A 19,061-nucleotide genomic window follows, 5' to 3' on the forward strand; every position below is an offset into this window, starting at 1 on the left:
GCCTGTTTCCTTACTTGGTGTTCTTCACTGGCAGATGGCAGCCATTTTTGGACTGAAATCACAGGGGGGGGGGGGCGGCGAGCAAGACTGGATGAATCAGAGAGCAGGAGAGATTGGACAGATCAGTCTTTCCTTCGTCTCTCTTGCCGGTTGGCTTCAGCCATTTTAGGAAGAAACCATGGCAGGAGGAGGAGGGAACTCGGTGGGATTCGTGGACTTGTTGGGCGAATGCTTGCTTAACGGACTATTTCCTGGGAATGCTTTGTGGGTGGACTTTTGTATATTTAATTTCATATTCATCATGCTTGCTCATGCTTGCACAGCAGCCCTGGTGTTAGTGGTGAAAGAACATTAAATCTGAAGAAAGGTCTAGAATTCTATATAAAATATAAAATAAAATTTTTATTATTATTATTAAGGCACAGTCTGACTCCCTCCTTTGGTAAACTTCACAGAATGGTTGCCCAATGTTTGCCATTAATTTGATTTTGAATTGATTTTAAAATTAATTGATTTTAGAATGCTGTGTTACTTTTATTGTTAGCCGCTCTGAGCCCGGCTTCAGCTGGGGAGGGCAGGATATAAATAATTTATTTATTTTTTTATTATATTGCCAGCTACTTCTTCTCTCCCCCCTCCTCTCTCAATGTAGGTGCCACAATGAAGTTTCTAGCAGTTTACCTCCTGGGAATGTTTATTCCACATGTCTATTCGTTATACCTCAACTGGATTATATTTGAAATGTTAATTCCCATCTTGGGACGCATTGGTTCAGAAATTCCACCCGATGTCGTCGTGGCTGCTTTTATCGTTTTGGCGACAATATTTCTGTCTTCCTACTTTGTAAGAATGCTTTCAGAAATATTTGGTGTTCTACAAGTTCAGCTGATTCACAGTGCGGTCCTAGGCATGCCTTCTCGGAAGCAAGTCTCGTTATATTCATTTGATCTGTAGGTTTAAAAAATGCTGTGACGATTCTTGTGTTTTCAAAAAATAAAAATGCAAATACATGTGGCTTCTTTGCGCATGTGACCATGGTTTTTCTGAAACCGTTTTTCTCTACATCTTTCTGTTTTAAGCTGTGAAACCTGTAAGGCCCGAGAGCTTCTGCGTGAATTGCAATTTGCCATGGGCTGTGCTTCAATTAGCTGCTTTTTAAGTTTTCCCTCTTGCGAAATAGAGTAATTAACATGTCCACACAAAACAATGTTAGCAGGTTGCTTACGTTCACGAATCTTTGTTTTTTTGGCGGAACTCTGGGAGGTCAGCAAATCTGCTGTTTCTGCTGGAATAGATGCAAATTATGTAGATGAATTAGCGTAATGAATTGTGCCCATTAAGTTATGTAGAAGAGTAAGGAACCATAACCCCAACTTGCAACCCCTGGAAATTTTGCACAGAACCCCTCTAGCATCTTAGATTTCACCAGTCATCGCCAATACAGTGTTACTTCAGGTTACATATGCTTCAGGTTACATACGCTTTAGGTTACAGACTCTGCTAACCCAGAAATCGTGCTTCAGGTTAAGAACTTTGCTTCAGGATGAGAACAGAAATCGTGCTCCAGTGGCGAGGCAGCAGCAAGAGGCCCCATAAGCTAAAGTGATGCTTCAGGTTAAGAACAGTTTCAGGTTAAGTACGGACCTCCAGAATGAATTAAGTACTTAACCCGAGGTACCACTGTGCTTCTTAACCTGAAGCACTATTTCTGGGTTAGCAGAGTCTGTAACCTGAAGTGTATGTAACCTGAGGTACCACTGTACTATCTTCACAACTCTTAAGGAGCAGGAACATTTTCTTATATTTTAACAAAAGCTGATATTTTCAGAATGTTTCTTTCTACTCACTAGTAAATACCATGCTAGTTTGCTCCCTCCTGATCTTACTAAAGGAGAGGTATGAAAGGCCCTGGGTCAGATCTCTGTTTAAATATGATACTTATAAGTCAGATATAGGCAGACCAGATTTCTTTTATTTTCTTTCTGCTGGAACCCCAAAGCCCACTGAACGGAACCAGGTTCCTAGCCTTAGAATTAAGAAACAGGAATGAATTCTGCACATGTGCCCAGCAGTTCATTAACGGTACCATTGCTGGTTTCCCCCCAAGCTTTGTTCATTTGAGCGGCCTAATTTAGAGAGAAAAGCCTTTTTTGTTAAACGGTAGGGAGCTGATTTTTTTTTCTAAATTGCCCAGAGATTTGCCGGTAGATCCCTTTCTCCCATCTGCCTGTCCCCTAAACCATGTGGTCTTTGTCAGATCACTGGCCCTCATTCAGATTTGCCACGCAGAGTTGTGTTTGGGAGAAGTCTTTGCGATTAAATAAACCTAAATTTCAAAAGCTTGCAGGCCTACTAGTTGGTTTTTCGGGATGTGTTTTTATAGATGAAGTGTTCTTATCTTTGTTATTTTCTCCTCCTGTTCTTCAGCTTAAATTCATCTACCTTGCCAAAAGTACAAAGATGTCAATAATAACGTTAGCAACTGTTTCTGCAATCATGTTCGCCCTGGTTTGCAGTGGAATCTTCTTCCCGTTCAGTTCAGATTTTGCAAACCCCAGACCAAAGCGAATCTTTCTTCAGGTAAGGAACCCTTTTGATGCTGCAGAGGGCATATCCATGCAGTTGTGAACGAAAGATGTGGTGAATGAGGGAAACGCAGCAAGTCTTTGAAACTGCTGGCTCATAATGCTCTGTGTAGCCACTGAAATGGACCAGAGATAAACACAGGAACCTGGGGATGATGCTGTAGTGAAACACTTATCTCCCAACCCTTTAAATCTTTTATGTATTTATCATAGCCGTCCATGACTCTTTGTGCAGTTCTGCGTTTGAACTTTTGAGTAGTTTGAGTTTAGAAACTAACATTTGGTTCCGTTTGGGAACAAGTTGGAATTTCTTCCTTGATATATTCTTCAGAAGTTGATAAATGTAGATTTATTGCTCGTTAGAGTCTGAGTAAGTTGCCATTGATCCCTGAAGGGAAAGTATTTATTGACACTTCTCAGACTTAGGTTCTCATGACAGCTAGTCTAGTATGATTCTTTGCAGCTATAGGTCAACCCTGAAGGTTAATTTGTATGTCTTAATTCAATCGTTGGAGTAATAATAATTGTTATTATTTATATCCCACCCATCTGCTGGGTTTCCCCAGCCACTCTGGCCGGCTACCAACAGAATGTTAATAATTAATAATAATAATAATAATAATAATAATAATAATAATAATGTGATAAAACATCAAACATTAAAAACTTCCCTAAACAGGGCTGCCTTCAGATGTTTTCTAAAAGTCAAATAGTTGCTTATTTCCTTGACATCTGATGGGAGGGCGTTCCACAGGGTGGGTGCCACTACCGAGAAGGCCCTCTGCCTGGTTCCCTGTAACCTCACTTCTCACAGTGAGGGAACCGCCGGAAGGCCCTTGGAGTGATGGGGGTGGAGATGCTCCTTCAGGCATACTGGGCCGGGGCCATTTAGGGCTTTAAAAGTCAGCACCAACACTTGGAATTGTGTTCAGAAATGTACCGGGAGCCAACGTAGGTCTTTCAGGACTGGTGTTATATGGTCTCAGCAGCCATTCCCAGTCACCAGCCTAGCTGCCGCATTCCGGATTAGTTGTACTTTCCGATAAACCTACAGGGCTCTATAGCCCTCTAAGAATACATTCTTAGCTGGCCACATTCAGACCCACAGAGCATTCTGTAATGCCCTCTTGCAAAATATTTTGGACGCCACCCAAGTCGGTAGTTGGTTTTCCCTTGAAGATGGAAAGTAAACTCTTGTTTCGCAAAATTGTTGCTTCTGTGGTACCACATGGGCTGTGTACACACTATAAACGTAAAGCACACAGCTTTCCCCAGAGAATCCTGGAAATGGTAGTTTACCCTGCACAAGAGCTACAATTCCCAGAAACCTCACCAAACTACAGTTCCCAGGATTCTCTGGGGGAAGTCATGTGCTTTAACTGTATGGTGTGTGCAAATCCTTAAGGCTGGTCTTTGTGGATGGTCATAATAAGTCTGCTGAACAGATAACCTGGATTCAAAATTTTATGCAGAGCCTTTTTGGGTCACTTTTCCAGCACATGAGTCGAAGATTTCATAGCCTGGATGGGCAGCTGGCGAAAAGTGATTCTGGAATATGGATTAATGGGCTCGACTATGGCGGGATATCTCATATCACTCCTCATATACCTGAACTCAACGATTCCATTAGAACAAAATGCGAGGAAGGCGCACCTCTCTGTGGATTTCCCTGGATCTTTCCTGTGGACTATTTATTCAAGTTGGTAACATCGTCTCCTCAATGTACTCTTGAGAGTGCTGTACTTTTGTACTGTTTTATTGTTGTTAGCCGCCCTGAGCCCGGCTTCGGCTGGGGAGGGCGGGATATAAATAAAATTTATTATTATTATTATTATTATTATTATTATTATTATTATTTAATGCTTTTAAAAACAAACAAACAGTGAACTGGTATTTAGGTTAGGTTTACAGTGGTCCCTTGGTTCTCAAACATAATGCGTTCTGGAAGTCAGTTCCAAAACCAAAGCGTTCCAAAACCAAGGCATGCTTTCCCATAGAAAGTAATGCAAAATGGATTAATCCATAAGCTTTTAGGAAAACTTTGGATTTTTTAAAGTAGAATTCTTTTTTCTTTTGGGCATCAAAACTTAGATTTATTCCAACATGTCTGGTTTTATAAGTTTATTTTTGTTCTTATATATGATGAAGATAGTCGTTTGGATTTACTTTATGTATTTGTGGCTGGCTCTAAGGCCATAACTTTAGTTTTCAAACCTATTCGTGTTTGACCGCTGTGCTATGACCAGTTGTGTCGCGCAGAGTCTTTAAGTTGGACAGATTCAATACCGAGCAGTAATTTAAAGTACTTCAAAAATGCCATTTTGGAGAGTCACATTAATCTTAAACACAGCCTTTTCTTGCAGGAAAAATTGGTATCTTCCTGCTCCAGCCATCACTCCCAAGAAACCAGCTCACTTTCAGCTTCTTTCCAAAGAGCGAACGCCGTCAGATTCTACAAAGTTCACCTTTGAAATAACCGGTGAGTTGTGTGTGCTATTTTATTTTTATTTGCTATTTATCGTTGGGGAGATGTTCCGGTTTCTGCAGGTAGCAATGCTAGTCCTAAAATACTGAGAGTAAGGCTGCTGACAAACAATTCTCTGTCACTGTCAACCTGAATAGGTCAGTTGGTTAGAGTGTGGGGCTGATAACGCAGAGGTTGCAGGTTTGGTCCCATATGGACAGCTGCATATTCCTGCATTGCAGGAAGTTGGGACTAGATGATCTATGACCCTAACAGTGCCGTTTCCCAGATACAGGAAATTTTGCATGCCATAGTTGCAGTATGCATGAGAGAGCTTCTGCCTGCAGTAGGCTCTTTATGAAAAGTTATGTCACAATAAATTAGTTGGTCCTTACAGTGCTACAAGACTTTGTCATCTCTGCAACAAGCAACTAACTAGCTACCTTCTGGCGATTTGTTTAAATTTTTATGCTGCTTTTTGGGCCTTCAAAGCAGCTTGCAGACTAAAGGCAAATAAGTGATAAGAATGCGACAAGTACAAATAGAAGTTCAGTGCACAGTTTTCTGTATAAATATAAATATAAATAAATATGTCTATGTATGTTTCTATTAGGGTTTATAAAGAAGAATACAAATATTGTTGTCAAATATCATTTTTTGTCCAAAACCAAAATGTTAAAGGCAAAAAAGAGAAAGAGAAGAAGAGGAAGAAAGGGGAAGAGATAGGGGAAAAGAAATAGATTGAAAAGAGAGAGAGAAAAGTTAAGAAACTAAAGGACTTCTGATTCCTTGTCTGTCTAATATATATAAGCATTATTCACTTCAGCAACTGCAGTATAACACCTAATAAAGCCACTTTCTACAAATCATTATCTTCACTCCTCAAATCCAAACATAATTATTTCTTCTTCTTTTTCATGCAAAAAGTCCAAGAGGTTTCCCATCTTTAGTAAACGTTTACAATGACTTTTCTCTGATTAAACATGTCGATTTCGCCATCTCAGCTAAGTCTGTTAGTGTTAACAGCCACTCTTCCATCACTGGCAATAATGGTTCATAACATCTTTGAATGCACAACTTTCTGAATACCTGAAACTGTTCTTAACCTGAAGCACCACTTTAGCTAATGGCGCCTCCCGCTGCCGCCACACCGCCGGAGCACGATTTCTGTTCTCATCCTGAAGCAAAGTTCTTAACCCGAGGTATTATTTCTGGGTTAGCAGAGTCTGTAACCTGAAGCGTATGCAACCTGAGGTACCACTGTATAGTCATGTGCTAAGTTTCATGATGAATGGGTTCCTGCTGGGGAAACATGAGCAGCTATTGAGTTCAAGTCTTATTTGTGGACTTCTCAAAGCATGTGGCAGGTCATTGTGGAAATTGAATGCTGGACTGGACTGACTTTTTGACCTAATCCAGCTTAGGTTTTTTTGCCTTAAAGCAAGCAGTAAGGGACATAAAGAAATTCAGGAGAAGAAAGAAATTCACGATAGTTCTGGGTACACCTGAAAAAGTTCCTGTGTTCTTCATTCTGCGCTAATGTAGAAATCTTTGTCTGCCGTCTATTTTAGGTCCAAGTCACATGTCAGTGTTTCTTCGGCCACATGAAGGTTCAACACTGTCCAGGTGGTCTCTGGGAGATGGAACTCCTCTTGCTAATAATGTAGGCAGAGATTATTTTATATATTACACACATGGACTCCAGGCCTCGCCATGGCGCTTCTGGATAGAAATGAAGGTGAGGCTATATCAAAAACATGCAATCTTACTTCTTAGAACTCTGTTAAAATGATTTGCTTTTTCGGAACACTGTTTCCAATGGTGTGTGTGTGTGTGTGTGTTTGTTTGTTTGTAAAGAAAATGCAGACTTTTTATGCTATACATATTGGAACTCAGTTCCCCCCTGCCCCTTGGCTTGTAAGTCTACTCTTCTTCTCCTTTGCACACATCCTAAAAGGTTTGCTTCAAAATATGCTTCATAGGCAGACCATCTATTTCAGGGATGGCTCACCCATGGGTCACCTGTAGAGCTTTTTTCTGGCCATCCCCAAACCCTTCTAAAATCATCATTAACACCCACTCGCCCACACCTGCCCACAGGGATGCCAACTTGAGGAGAGGAACACTTCCCCCCCCCCCCCGGTTTGATCTCCTGACCATAGCGAAGAGAGCCGATATTATCTGCACACTGGGCCTCACTGTAAAATCCCAAGTTATGGCTCTTCTATTTCTTGTAACAAGTAGAGATGCTTTTCTTTCTTTTTCTTTCTTTTAAATTTTATTTATACTTTTCAAATACAGTGGTACCTTGGTGCTCAAACTTAACCCGTTCCGGAAGTCCATTCCAAAACCAAAGCGTTCCAAAACCAAGGCGCGCTTTCCCATGGAAAGTAATGCAAAAGGGATTAATCCGTTCCAGACTTTTGAAAACAACCCCTAAGACAGCAATTTAGCATGAATTTTACTAACTGATGAGACCATTGATCCATAAAATGAAAGTGGTAAACAATGTACTGCAGTCACACAGTCAATCCATCAGTAGCTGAAATGGGTTCCACACTGTCAAGAAAAACGAAACAAAAAAAGCTGCAAAAATAAAAACCGCAAAATAAATAGCAAAGATTGACCTCAGCATAACACTGAGAAAGGAAGTGTGGCACTCAAAACGGAGCATGTTTGGCTTCTGAAAAAAAGTTCGCAGATCGGAACGCTTACTTCCAGGTTTGCAGTGTTTGGGTTCCAAGTTGTTTGAGTACCAAGGCGTTTAAGAACCAGGGTACCACTGTATAACTGATTTTACATTCATTTTGACATTTTAAAACTTGGCTTCCTTCCCCCTTTTTGCAGTTCCTTAAATTTATTTTTACTATCTTCTGCATATCCAAAATTAACTTAATTTGCTCATTTATTTATCTTCTTTATATATATTTTTATACTCTTATATAGCTGCAGGTTATTACAATAATCCTGCCAGTGTTTTTATCTGTTTACAATTTATCCGTAAATATTCAATAAACCATTTCCATTCTTTTATAAAGTTTGATATCTGGATTTCTTACTCTTCCAGTAAGTTTCGCCATTTCTGCATATTCCATAACTTTTCGTATCCATTCTCCCTTTGCTGTGGCTTCTTCTTCTTTCCATTTTTGGGCAAGTAACATTCTTGCCGCTGTAGCCGCATACATAAATAAATTTCTATATAATTTAGGTAGTTCTATCATTATAATTCCCATACTTGTGCTTTTCATACTTCTAGCATAATCTGTGTAGTCATAGCTGTTTTGTCCCTCATTTATTAACCTGTTTTTTGTTTTTTTTTGCTTCTTTTAATTTTCTACCTAGTCTGATGTTTAATAGGGAGAAAATTCCTTCTGTATCCCTGCACGACATAGAACGGCTTCTGTATAGGCTGTTTCTTCATACTGGATTCCCTTTTTAGCAAGCAGCAAAAATGCACATCTGCTGTATATCAGAGGGTGCCTTTGGAAACTTCAGCCCATCCTAGAATGTGCATGTGATTACAAGCCTACTGTTTCTAATTGTATTAAAAGGTCAAACCCACAATTTTCCTATGAACCAACATTTCTACTTTTGCTTTTTGTGAGCCTTTTTAAAAAATGTGCACAGACTGCTCCACCTCCATATAACTTGTTTGTTGGATATGCTGCGTAGCTCCCATTTCAGTATGCTTCCTCGTAACATGTGTCTTAGTTGTCCAATTGGTTTCAGGATCATTTGTGAGCTTTCAGCCTGCTATATACAATTTTCCCTTCTTTGTAGTTTCTGTGAAGGGTGCACAGGCTTCCATCCTGTTTCCAGGCCCCGAGTCTTCTGGATCTGACACCCTTCGCCACCTATATCATATTTTTCTCTCTATAAGACGCACTTTTCCCCTCCTAAAAAGTAAGGGGAAATGTGTGTGCGTCTTATGGAGCGAATGCAGGCTGCAGAGCTATCGCTGAAGCCAGAAGAGCAAGAGGGATTGCTCCCCCTGCCCTGAAGAGGCGTGACACGGCTATCCCAGAAGCCAGAACAGCAAGAGGGATCGCTGCTTTCGCTGCGCACCGATCCCTCTTGCTGTTCTGACTTCGGCTGGAGAGGCGCTGTGCAGAGAGGGAGAGAATTTTTTTTTCTTGTTCTCCTCCTCTAAAACTATGTGCGTCTTATCGTCCGGTGCATCTTACAGAGTGAAAAATACAGTAATTGTGCAATGATAATAAGGGACTTAGAGGTTTCTAGAAATCATATTTAGTATGACAGTGATCAAATCTTTGCTTAATCTGGCTTTGCCTTGGCTGTTTTTTCAGGCTTCTGAAGAGCCCACTAAAGGAATGGTCACCCTTTCTGTGGTTTCACAGTATTTATTTGAAGAAGATCACAACTCTCCTCAGTTGCAGGCCTTAGCTGAAAGATTTCCCAACTGGACTTTTACCTCAAGTTGGGTCTCCACCTATGATCAATTTATCTTTTAACCCAGAGATAACACAAAGGTAAATTGTTTCCCATACATTGGATGCAGCTTTCGCTCATAAGGAGTTGGGAAGAATGAGTATTGTTGACAAAAAATACTGTGTAAAATACTTCAGCCACAAAGGTATTTCTATGGCAGCTTGAATACGTAAAAGGGGGTGGGGGCATGGGGAGAATGAAGGAAACCTTTGTGGTTTTTATGCAAAATATCACCTACTTGAAAGCTGCCTTTTAGGAAGTGGTTTTAGAGTTGCCGTCCTGGGCATCTTGCAATAAAAGGGGCTTTGCACAGGCATTCCAAGCACAATGTAAAACCCTCCACAGGCTTTAAACAACCCGAGTTCTGCCTTCCAGTAACATTTTGATTCGTTGTGTTCTTAATCGGCTAAAGTAAGGCTTTGGGTTTGAGACTTTTAAGACTGTACATCATGGAAGATAAAAGAAGCGCCAGTGATCGTTACAGTTCCAAAGTATTGATGCCCATTTAGAACACCGTCTGTAATCAGAGCTCTTTAAATTCTTAACTGCAGAGACCTTGGTGATTGCTAATTCTTGCCTGCTCTGATTTTACGGTTTTTCTTTCTAAAAACTTCTGTATGTCCCTTTTGGGGCATTGTACTGATGCTCGACTGCAGTGTCTCTGAGTAGAAGTTGGACCAACCCCAAAATGCGCTCACTTTTCTATGGGGATCAAGTGGAATGAAGGCCAGGCTGTATCGGATGCAAGCGCACAGTGCTATTGTCTCTTTGGACTTCTGAGCACTGAGCTAGCCACTTTCGCCTTTTGTATGCAGATGTCTTATCTGTGTGTTGAGTTTTCGTTCTTGGCAATACCAGCTATGCAGCAGTTGTTAAAATTGTCAATAGTTTAGTTGCTTTCTTGCAAGTTAGTAGAAACTACACATTTCCACTGTGTTATTAGAAGCTTGCAAGAAATCAAGTTGCACATGCTTAAAATGTGCTCCTTTAAAATATGTTGAATTGAGGAAACTCTTGTTCAGAGAGATTTTGAACACAGTATGCTCATCTGTAATTCCTTCCACTTAAGATTACATTGCTCTACTCTGTTTCTGTCAAACTCAATGGGACTTGCTTTTGAATAGGTACATGTAGCATTAATGCTATTCATGTTTGGGATTTTGCTATTAATGACTTCAGCTTCCAAAGCCCAAATATTTTAGTGCATCAGGGGGAAGGAAACGTGTTCCAAAAGGAAACATGTTGGGAAGAATTTGCCTAGGAGGAGGCTGAAAACAGCCCGCCATGAATTAGAAGCCATTTGCAGGTGAAATAAGCAAAACATGAAGTGATATAAAAAATAAAATTATTTGTTTCAGATCCACACAGTAATAACTTCGGACAGAAGGTTCAGGTCCCATCAAACAGTTTTTTTGGGGGGAGGTTTTTAGTCAGATCATAGAAAGCACTTCCAGTGGCAACCAATATAAAACCCTTTCCCATTCCTACCTCTTCTGCTTCATTTGCATAGTGAAGGAAGGGGGGGAAATGGCATTTTCATCAAAATGAGTAACATAGGCTGGACAGTCTCTCTGCTGGAGGACATGTAAAAGTAGTAAAAAATACTAATCTATTCTCTAGAGCCGGTGTCCCCAAACTTGGCCCTCCAGATGTTTTGGGACTACAATCCCCATCATCCATGACCACTGGTCGTGTTAGCTAGGGACGATGGGACTTGTAGTCCCAAAACATCTGGAGATATGGGTTTGGGGATGCCTGCTCTAGAGTATGGGAAGAAAATCAGTGCTATGGGCAGAAAACTTCCATTTCCCAGTTAAGCTATAGTAGGAAGCTGTAAGGCTATGTTGCCCCTTTGAACTCCTCAAGACTCAGGTTTGTGGTGCTGCTGCCAACATGCCAAATCACACAGTGTACAAAGCATGTGCCTGTAGCGGCTTTCACACAGGTGGGGTAGGAACAAAACCATATGCAAAGGCCAAGATGAGAATTAGCTTACTGCAATTCTACCGTGAAGTAAGTTCCGTTTAAGGGAGTTGCCTCCCAGTAAAAATAATTAGATCAGGATGCTATTTGAAATCCCTGGTTCTTCAGCTTTACTGTCCAAATATTCTTTGATTTTTCCATTCAGATGACTTCTCAACATTTCCATTTGCCTCTTTTTTAAAAAATGTCACTAATCCTGCATTGCGTTAATATTACCTTATTAATGTCTTGGAAAATGTTGCATAATTATAATTTGAACGCTAAGGTCAACGCCAGCCTTGATGCCTGCGTGCCACTGAAACTAGCAGCTGTGCATTTAGCTTCTCCTTTGCCCTCTGTAGCCTCTTGCATAACTTGTGTCATGACATTGTGGGCTGCATTTTCCTCTCTCCATTCTAAATCACTGAATGGTGATTGGAAGGAAATTGAGAATCCTGTGATATCAGAACACAAGGCGTGTTATACTCCCCGTTACAGAGGGGTGGGGAACCTAAATATTTGGCTGCTCTATTGTGAGAAATGTTTAGTGGAATGCACCAGCTGGTCCTAAATAACAGCACTGCTTTGTACTTTGAACTCAAATATTTCAAGCAAAGTCCAACAAATTGCCTATATTATTACTGTCTTAATTGTTGTAGCTACAAACCTGCATTAATATATTAAAAAGTGCACAAACTCTTTGCACTAAAAACAACTGGTTTTGCATGTGGTACTTTCCATTCATTAAACAAAAAAAACTCGAGAAAGTAGAGTGTTTATCTGTCCTCGTGCAGATCTTAATGTAATGCATCATTTTGCACATAGTGTGTGTTCTCCAATAAACCGAGATTGGAGAAATTCAGAACTCACCAAGCCTTCTCCCCAACTGATTTACATTGTGCCTCAAAACTTACATAATGGTTTGAAAATGACTCTGCATGATGTAAATATGGAGTAATGAAAAATACCTACATGTCTCAGAGCATGCTTAGGAACATCAGGGCAAGTAATAACTATTTTATTCCTTGAAAGAAAAACTTTGCCTAACTCAGGTTGTATATTTTATTAAGTAGCAGAATGAAATAGTGGGATGCCTTTTTTGTGAACTCCTGCCTTTTTTAAAAAAGTACTTAACTGTTCAGCACATGAATTCTCTTGTTGATCATTCTATCTTGTCTTCCCTTGTTCTAGCATTGCACTGAAATCCCCAGTATGGCATTCTTCAGCTTAAAAGTTCTCAAGGATAAATTGAGTGTGTGTGGAACAAAAATCCTGCAGTTATTGCTCCTTGCTAGCCTAACTATGGGCCTGGTTTTTGTCATATACATTACAATATAGCTGATGAGTTGTTAAATGTGTGCTTGGGTGTACCACTTCAGACTGCATTTATGGAGCTCATAGGACTGTTGTATTCTACCACCCAAGAAACACCCCTCTTTGGAGAGGGTGCCTGCCAGGGAGATTGGTCCTAGCTTTGCCTTTTTCCAGGTGTGCTAATCTTCCACGCAAGAATCCTTTCTTTTCTTTTTTTTAAAGGAAGCAATCTACCTATGAGCCCCTCACCTGCTGCCTAAAGCGGTACATATATGCTTGCTATTGTCTTTTGTTTGAGAACCAGGCCCTGGTTACAGATGTTGGAAGAAACACACAAGAGCTCAGAGAATGGAATGTATGTAAAAGATAACCAATGCTAAATAAATTGATTTTGTGAAAAGGTTTTGTTTTCTGGTCTAATCTGTTTAGGTGCTTCTGTAGCTAGAGTCAAGGATGGGTATAGCCAGTAGATTTGTTCTTAGGTTTTCTTCCCAGTTTCAGGGGAAGAAGAAGGGAAAAGACGCCTTGCGTTAGTATAAGTCATTGCACAGGCTTCTAGTAGCATGACCTTGCCGAGACAGGCTAGTCTTGAGGTCAGTGGTATAATCAGCAGGTAGCAAACAGAAACCTGGGCAAAGCGTTGAGCAAAATTAAAGTTAAAACCCTGCAGGGGGTGGGTTGGCGCAGTACTCATCAGCATGCCTCTTAATGCAAGAGAGGCTTTAGTGAGTGGACATTACAGATTAAAAACAGATTAAATATTTCTACCTGGAAAAAATAAAAGCAGATGCTTATTCCCTTCATGTTACACAATGCAGCATGTCAAGCTAACAAGAAGTATGGGATATTACCTCATTTCCACCCTTCGTCATTTATTTGAAAGTTATTGCACATGTACCAGTACTAATGGCAAAGTCTAAGCAACAGTAATAAAACTTATCTAGTTACATTTATCCATTAAAAGACAATTTGATCTTGTCCCCTGGAAAAATATACAAAGTTATAATCTGTATTTCTATGCTCCTTCTGAATGTTCAGAACACATTACCAGTTCAGAATTCATATAGAGAAATGTATGAACAAACTGAGGTTGTGGCAGACAGTGATGCTTCTGCATAATAAAATGGTTTTGGTCCATATCAGTATTCATTATACCCCACATTATAAAAATAAGTGTTAGTTTTTGTATAAAAAGTAGAAGTGTTGCATTTCTCTTTTTTCCCTGTAACCCCAATTGCACAGTAGAAACCAACCAATGCCTAAATTTTAATACTGTTACAGGTATTTAATATTATACATATTGGGGGCAGCATATAAGGGTAAAAATAAGTACCTCAAAGCAACCATGAGCCTCTGCTGCAGCCAGCTTCTCTTTAACATTGTTGTATGAAAGTTAAAATAAACATTTGCAATTAGTTACAAGTATATGCATTATAAAATATTTGCAAGGTGGTAGTTTAAGTATATACACTGTACATTGTCACTAGCCAGCCTTAAGAGCAATAAGGTGGTTCTATTTACATAAAACTAGTCTTGAGAGAGAAAATGTACAAGTGAAATAAATAAGAACCTTCCGTTATTTGTTTAAAATCTGCTTAGGATACATCTGAATAGGTCCGAAAACAAAACGATGTCCCTAGCAACTGTTCCTACTGCCGTGGAAGAGTTTGGTGAAGGTCTTGTTGCATCCTGATGGAAGTGCAACTATGCTTCAATTTTCCTGGAATTAAAGGTCAAAGCATGCAAGACAGAGAGGGCTCGGCTCCCCTTCACTGCAATACAAGCACCAGAAGCATGAACAGAATATACAGGAATATTCACAAAACATACAATGTATTTTACAATTATTTAATATAAAAAGTCTAGTGATATCAAACAGCATAATCTATAAAACAGACAGAGCCTAGCTCCATCCAGCCATCGTTTCCGGCAATCAAGCTAAGCAGAACATACAAAGTTGTTATCCTAGTTAGCTTCATTGTTGATTTTTTTAAAAGTTTGGGTTCAAAAACCAGGCAAGCTGAACATTAGACAAACACTCCTCTTAAATATTGTCTCATTTTCCAGAGGGGACCAGTTTAATTTAGAACCTCCGGATATTAGGCTGCATTCTTCTTGCATCCCAAAGGAACTCAACTTGTGCACTGATATATATGTCCTTCTGCATGATCAGTTATCCAAAACAACAGGAAAATATTTGAGGACAAGAGGGGGGGGGGGGCGGGGCGGAAAAAACCAAGATCTCCAAAATAAAATTATCTTGGTATGAAAACTACAAATACGATATTCTTGCTTTCCACATAGCCAAGTTTATAGATGAAAGAGCCAAGACTGCTTACTAGGAAGTTTTCACAGATTTAAGAAGGTTCTCTAGTTAATGCATTTTTAAAAAAACACACCAAAAAAGCATTTTTAAAAAAGAAAAGTTTAACTGTTGAAGGCTTTGATTAGTCCCCCCCCCAAAAAGCAATGTTCTTAAATGCCATTACTATGATGCTGTGCTCTTATTCATATGATCAGCCAAAAGTTTTCAGGCAGTGTTAGGACACAGTGCAGTCATAACTGCCTTCTGGGAGTGGGTCCTCCTCTTCCTCCTCTCCAATCATGTCCTCATCGTGCCGCGTCATGGTGCTACTGCCAGGGTCAGTTTGAGGACTGGCACTGTGGCCAGATGAACTTCTGTTTTCTTCTGCCCTCGGGCTGGCTTGTTCTGCTGCTCTCGAGAGGTTTGCGGGCTGAAAGGCTTCCTGCTGCACTTGTTCCTCTGCTATCTCGCTCAGTTTCTGCAGCTGGGGCTTGAGGACGGTTAAAAATGGCTTGTACCCAAGGCTAAAGGACATAAAAGAGAAAAGTCGTTCCAGTTAATTATCTTAAAACTCCTAATTCGGGCTTTGACCTTCTCCTGGTCATTAAAGTTCAGAACATGATGTAACTCGCACTAAACGTACTCAAAACGTTTTGCTCATAAATTAATGGCTGTGGAAACACTTTTAACAGTAAAAGCCTGTATTTACTCATATGGTGTCCCAAGTTTCCCTTATTACCCTGAAGGTGCTCCCACCATATCCCAAGTCACTGTGATTTGAGATATACATGCATACCCTGCTTGTTCTATGGATAGATACAACCTGTTCTCACACTACTGTTTAGTTTTTAATATCATGCCATTTATATCATGCCTATTATTGAGGTCACTGAACAGTTCCTGGTTGACACAGGCCCAACGTTAAAAATTCATCCTTCAATCCCCAGTGTACTTCAATGCTATGTTGAACTGCAGGCAGATTTATTTGGCAGACAATGTGAGGGGATAAGGCTCATGAAACTTACCAGTCTGTAGAGGCCCATCTATCTACTGCCTGCAATCCCATCTTTATGTTCTGCAACATCTCTCCATCAACCTCTGAAGATTGCATTAGGCTAAAAACTTGACTGATTATTGAAGATTCCCGGAGAATAAGGCCTATAATAACGCACCAGTCCAGACATCCTGCTTCCATAAAAATATGAAGCAAATACCTACAGAAGAGCAAAAAGTTGAAGCAAACAGGGTAAGACAAAACAAACTTTTTAACACCACTGTCCCCTTTAACCCCAACCTGCTAAGATTGGCTTCAAGGAGACATAGCAAATACTCCTCACCCCTTTACTACAAATTCCAACCTAACTTACCGCAGCTGAACCTGTGATTTATGTGGCCCTTTACTGGCCAGCTCCAAGGAGATATGTTCCAGCTCGGATTGTGTTAAACTCAGTGTTGAGAAGTTCTCATCCACCATCGTCCAGTCTCCGTCCACGATAGAGCTTGTTTCCGTCAGGTCTGTTGCTGAACCAATGCTACATTCATCACCTGTTGAAACAATTTCGTTTTAATGCGGAACTTAGAAAATCAGTACATTACTGATCATGTCTGTATAGCGAACCCAACAGAATGGCAACCTTGAGATCTGTGGTTTCCAAACTGTTAAAGGGAAGCCTTGGCTTTCCCTTCAATAAGATCAGTAATTAAGACAACTTCTCTGAAATAAAGCTTGCTAACCACGGCTGATTTCCACCTACAATACTGAATAGGTTTTAAAAGTGTGCTCAGACTTCACACAGACGGTTAGTCAGGCCTATTTAATACCCCAAGTGAAATGAGTGAACATTCCACAATATGCCCTGGAATTCTCCACGGCACACTATGGCAGTCATGCTCTAAGCATTTCTAAGCCATTATTACCAGCACTGTTTTTGCTTAATCCATTTCCTTCTGTTCTTAGACTAGAAAGCAGAAGGGAGCCGTGAGATGTGCAAAGTATTCCCTGCTCCCCTTTCCCTCGAGAAAATGTGGAACTTAAATGCATTCTCAAAGGAAGCACACTGCGTGGATGAAGGACTCACATACCTTTATTTAACAAAGGGGAGAGAAATGCCTCCTGCATGTGAGGACCATGGGAAGATGCTGCATCCATTTCTCTTTGGGAGGAACTGATGGCACCGAGCCAGCTGTGACTTCGTGGCACGTTTGGAATGCCACTGTCCACTTCCATGTTCAAAAAACTGTCAGCAGACTGGGATTTTAAGAGTTGTTCACCTATTACTGGAAAAGAAAGCACATTAATAAACAATGGCTTCCGATAGCCAATGAATACGTCTCAAGATTTCATTCTTAATAGATACAATAGGACTCTGAATCTAAGCCAGGTTACACGTGTGTGTGTGTGTGTGTGTACACCAAAACAATTTAAATTGTTTATTGTAATTATTTAAGTGCAATGTATTATTATTATTATTATTATTATTATTATTATTATTATTATGCAAACCTATCTCTGAAACTGTCTGCATAGTGAGATCAACTTTTGATTTAACACAAATACAACCAACTTGGGAATACAGAGGAATAAGGAAACTCTAGGCAATTGTACTTCTGTTCCTTCCAGATTTCGGTCAGGCCTAGAAGCTGCTTTTACTTCCTAGTTGTTGAAAACAAACAAACAAACAAACAAAAAACACATTGAGGACACAGTACCTGTCCTGTACTTCCCATTCTTGAGAGGAGAATTTATGGAACAAACTGGAATAATTGGAAACGGCCAGAGGAAGTCGTTGTGCAGTTTCTTCAAAGCTGTTACAAAATCCTCTACACGGGCAGCTCTGGTGCGTTCCTTACACAACCAGCCTATCAGCTCAAAGCCCAGCTGGGCAGCAAAGCAACCAAGGTCCTTAAGCCTGATTTCTTCCAGGAGGCGCCGGGCGTGTCGCCATAACATCATATCAATGTACATATTCTCGGCACAGTCGCTGTCTTTACTCCACCTATGGAGAGAATATCAGGACACATGACTAAAACCCAGTTAATTTGAGATTAGTTTCCACAGTACTTCTTTGCTGATCTATGCCATGTCTTCAAAGGACTATGTTGGACTACTATTCTCACTGTGAGAATAGGATACTTGACTAGGAGGCCCATGAGCTGGATCCAGCATGGTCTTCTTAGGTTCTCAAGAGACTAGAAGAGACCTTGTACATTCTGTTCTACCATCATGAGGATTATAGCCTCTGATATCACATTACCTTTTGCCGGATGGACCAGAGGGCATGCTCAAGGTTTTCTGCAAGTTAAACTTGCCAGGAGGAAGGCTTTCTCCGGACTGGGACAAACTAATGCTGCGATTTCTGAAGAATTCAAAGCCACCACTTGAACTAGGTTCCTACATGGAAGAAAGCATAAAGAAAAATATTATACAACAGCAGGGTGGGGCGGGAGGCATGGCCTGAGACCTAAGAGAAGACACATCATTTTTTTTAAAAAATCAGAATTTACAATATTCATTATCTCTTGATCAACAACTCTATAAGCCATATAAAGTTATTACTTCCTTATTTCATTTTAATGTAACTTGCCAATTTTTATATAATATGGTTCTCTTATACAGCTGTAAAGGTAAAAGGAGGTAAAGGACCCTTGGACAGTTAAGTCCAGTCAAAGGCGACTATGGGGTTGCGGTGATCATCTCGCTTTCAGGCTGAGGAAGCCGGCGTTTGTCCACACACAGCTTTCCAATTCATGTGGCCAGTATGACTAAACAGCTACTGGCACAGTGGGACACCGTGACGGAAGCCAGAGCACATGAAAATGCTGTTTACCTTCCCGCCACCTATTTATCTACTTGCACTGGTGTGCTTTCAAACTGCTAGGTTTGCAGGAGCTGGGACAGAGCAACGGGAGCTCACCCCATTGCGGGAATTCGAACTGCCAACCTTATGATCAGCAAGCCCAAGAGGCTCAGTGGTTTAGACCA

At 40.4% G+C, this 19,061-nt stretch overlaps 2 protein-coding genes across 7 annotated transcripts in view; one reads left to right on the forward strand and one right to left on the reverse strand.

Moving 5' to 3' along the window:
• ERMP1 (endoplasmic reticulum metallopeptidase 1) overlaps positions 1–14,998 on the forward strand; it is a 39,538-nt gene extending 24,540 nt beyond the window's left edge. Inside the window, exons 10-16 of one of the 5 annotated variants that reach the window (XR_014559338.1) lie at positions 653–843; positions 2,428–2,580; positions 4,082–4,284; positions 4,949–5,064; positions 6,621–6,787; positions 9,357–11,408; positions 11,444–13,174. Coding sequence is in view for 4 of the 5 variants with exons in the window: in XM_083718688.1 (XP_083574814.1) it covers positions 653–843; positions 2,428–2,580; positions 4,082–4,284; positions 4,949–5,064; positions 6,621–6,787; positions 9,357–9,521 (995 nt within the window). In the remaining variant the exon portion in view is untranslated. Of the gene's footprint in view, positions 1–652; positions 844–2,427; positions 2,581–4,081; positions 4,285–4,948; positions 5,065–6,620; positions 6,788–9,356; positions 13,175–14,373 lie in introns of those variants that run through there. The other 4 variants (XM_083718688.1, XM_083718690.1, XM_083718689.1 and 1 more) reach the window with 4 other exon arrangements.
• Positions 13,627–19,061, reverse strand: part of RIC1 (RIC1 homolog, RAB6A GEF complex partner 1) — a 43,658-nt gene continuing 38,223 nt past the window's right edge. For both annotated transcript variants that reach the window (XM_083718371.1, XM_083718372.1), the window contains exons 21-26: positions 18,334–18,470; positions 17,789–18,075; positions 17,162–17,356; positions 16,447–16,624; positions 16,105–16,293; positions 13,627–15,603 (exon numbers count right to left, since the gene is read on the reverse strand). In XM_083718371.1, the coding sequence (XP_083574497.1) occupies positions 15,315–15,603; positions 16,105–16,293; positions 16,447–16,624; positions 17,162–17,356; positions 17,789–18,075; positions 18,334–18,470 (1,275 nt within the window). In that variant the 3' untranslated portion in view covers positions 13,627–15,314. The remainder of the gene's footprint in view (positions 15,604–16,104; positions 16,294–16,446; positions 16,625–17,161; positions 17,357–17,788; positions 18,076–18,333; positions 18,471–19,061) is intronic.

This window comes from Podarcis gaigeae, assembly GCF_964106915.1.
Source record: "Podarcis gaigeae genome assembly, chromosome: 17".
Taxonomy (NCBI): Eukaryota; Metazoa; Chordata; class Lepidosauria; order Squamata; family Lacertidae; genus Podarcis; species Podarcis gaigeae.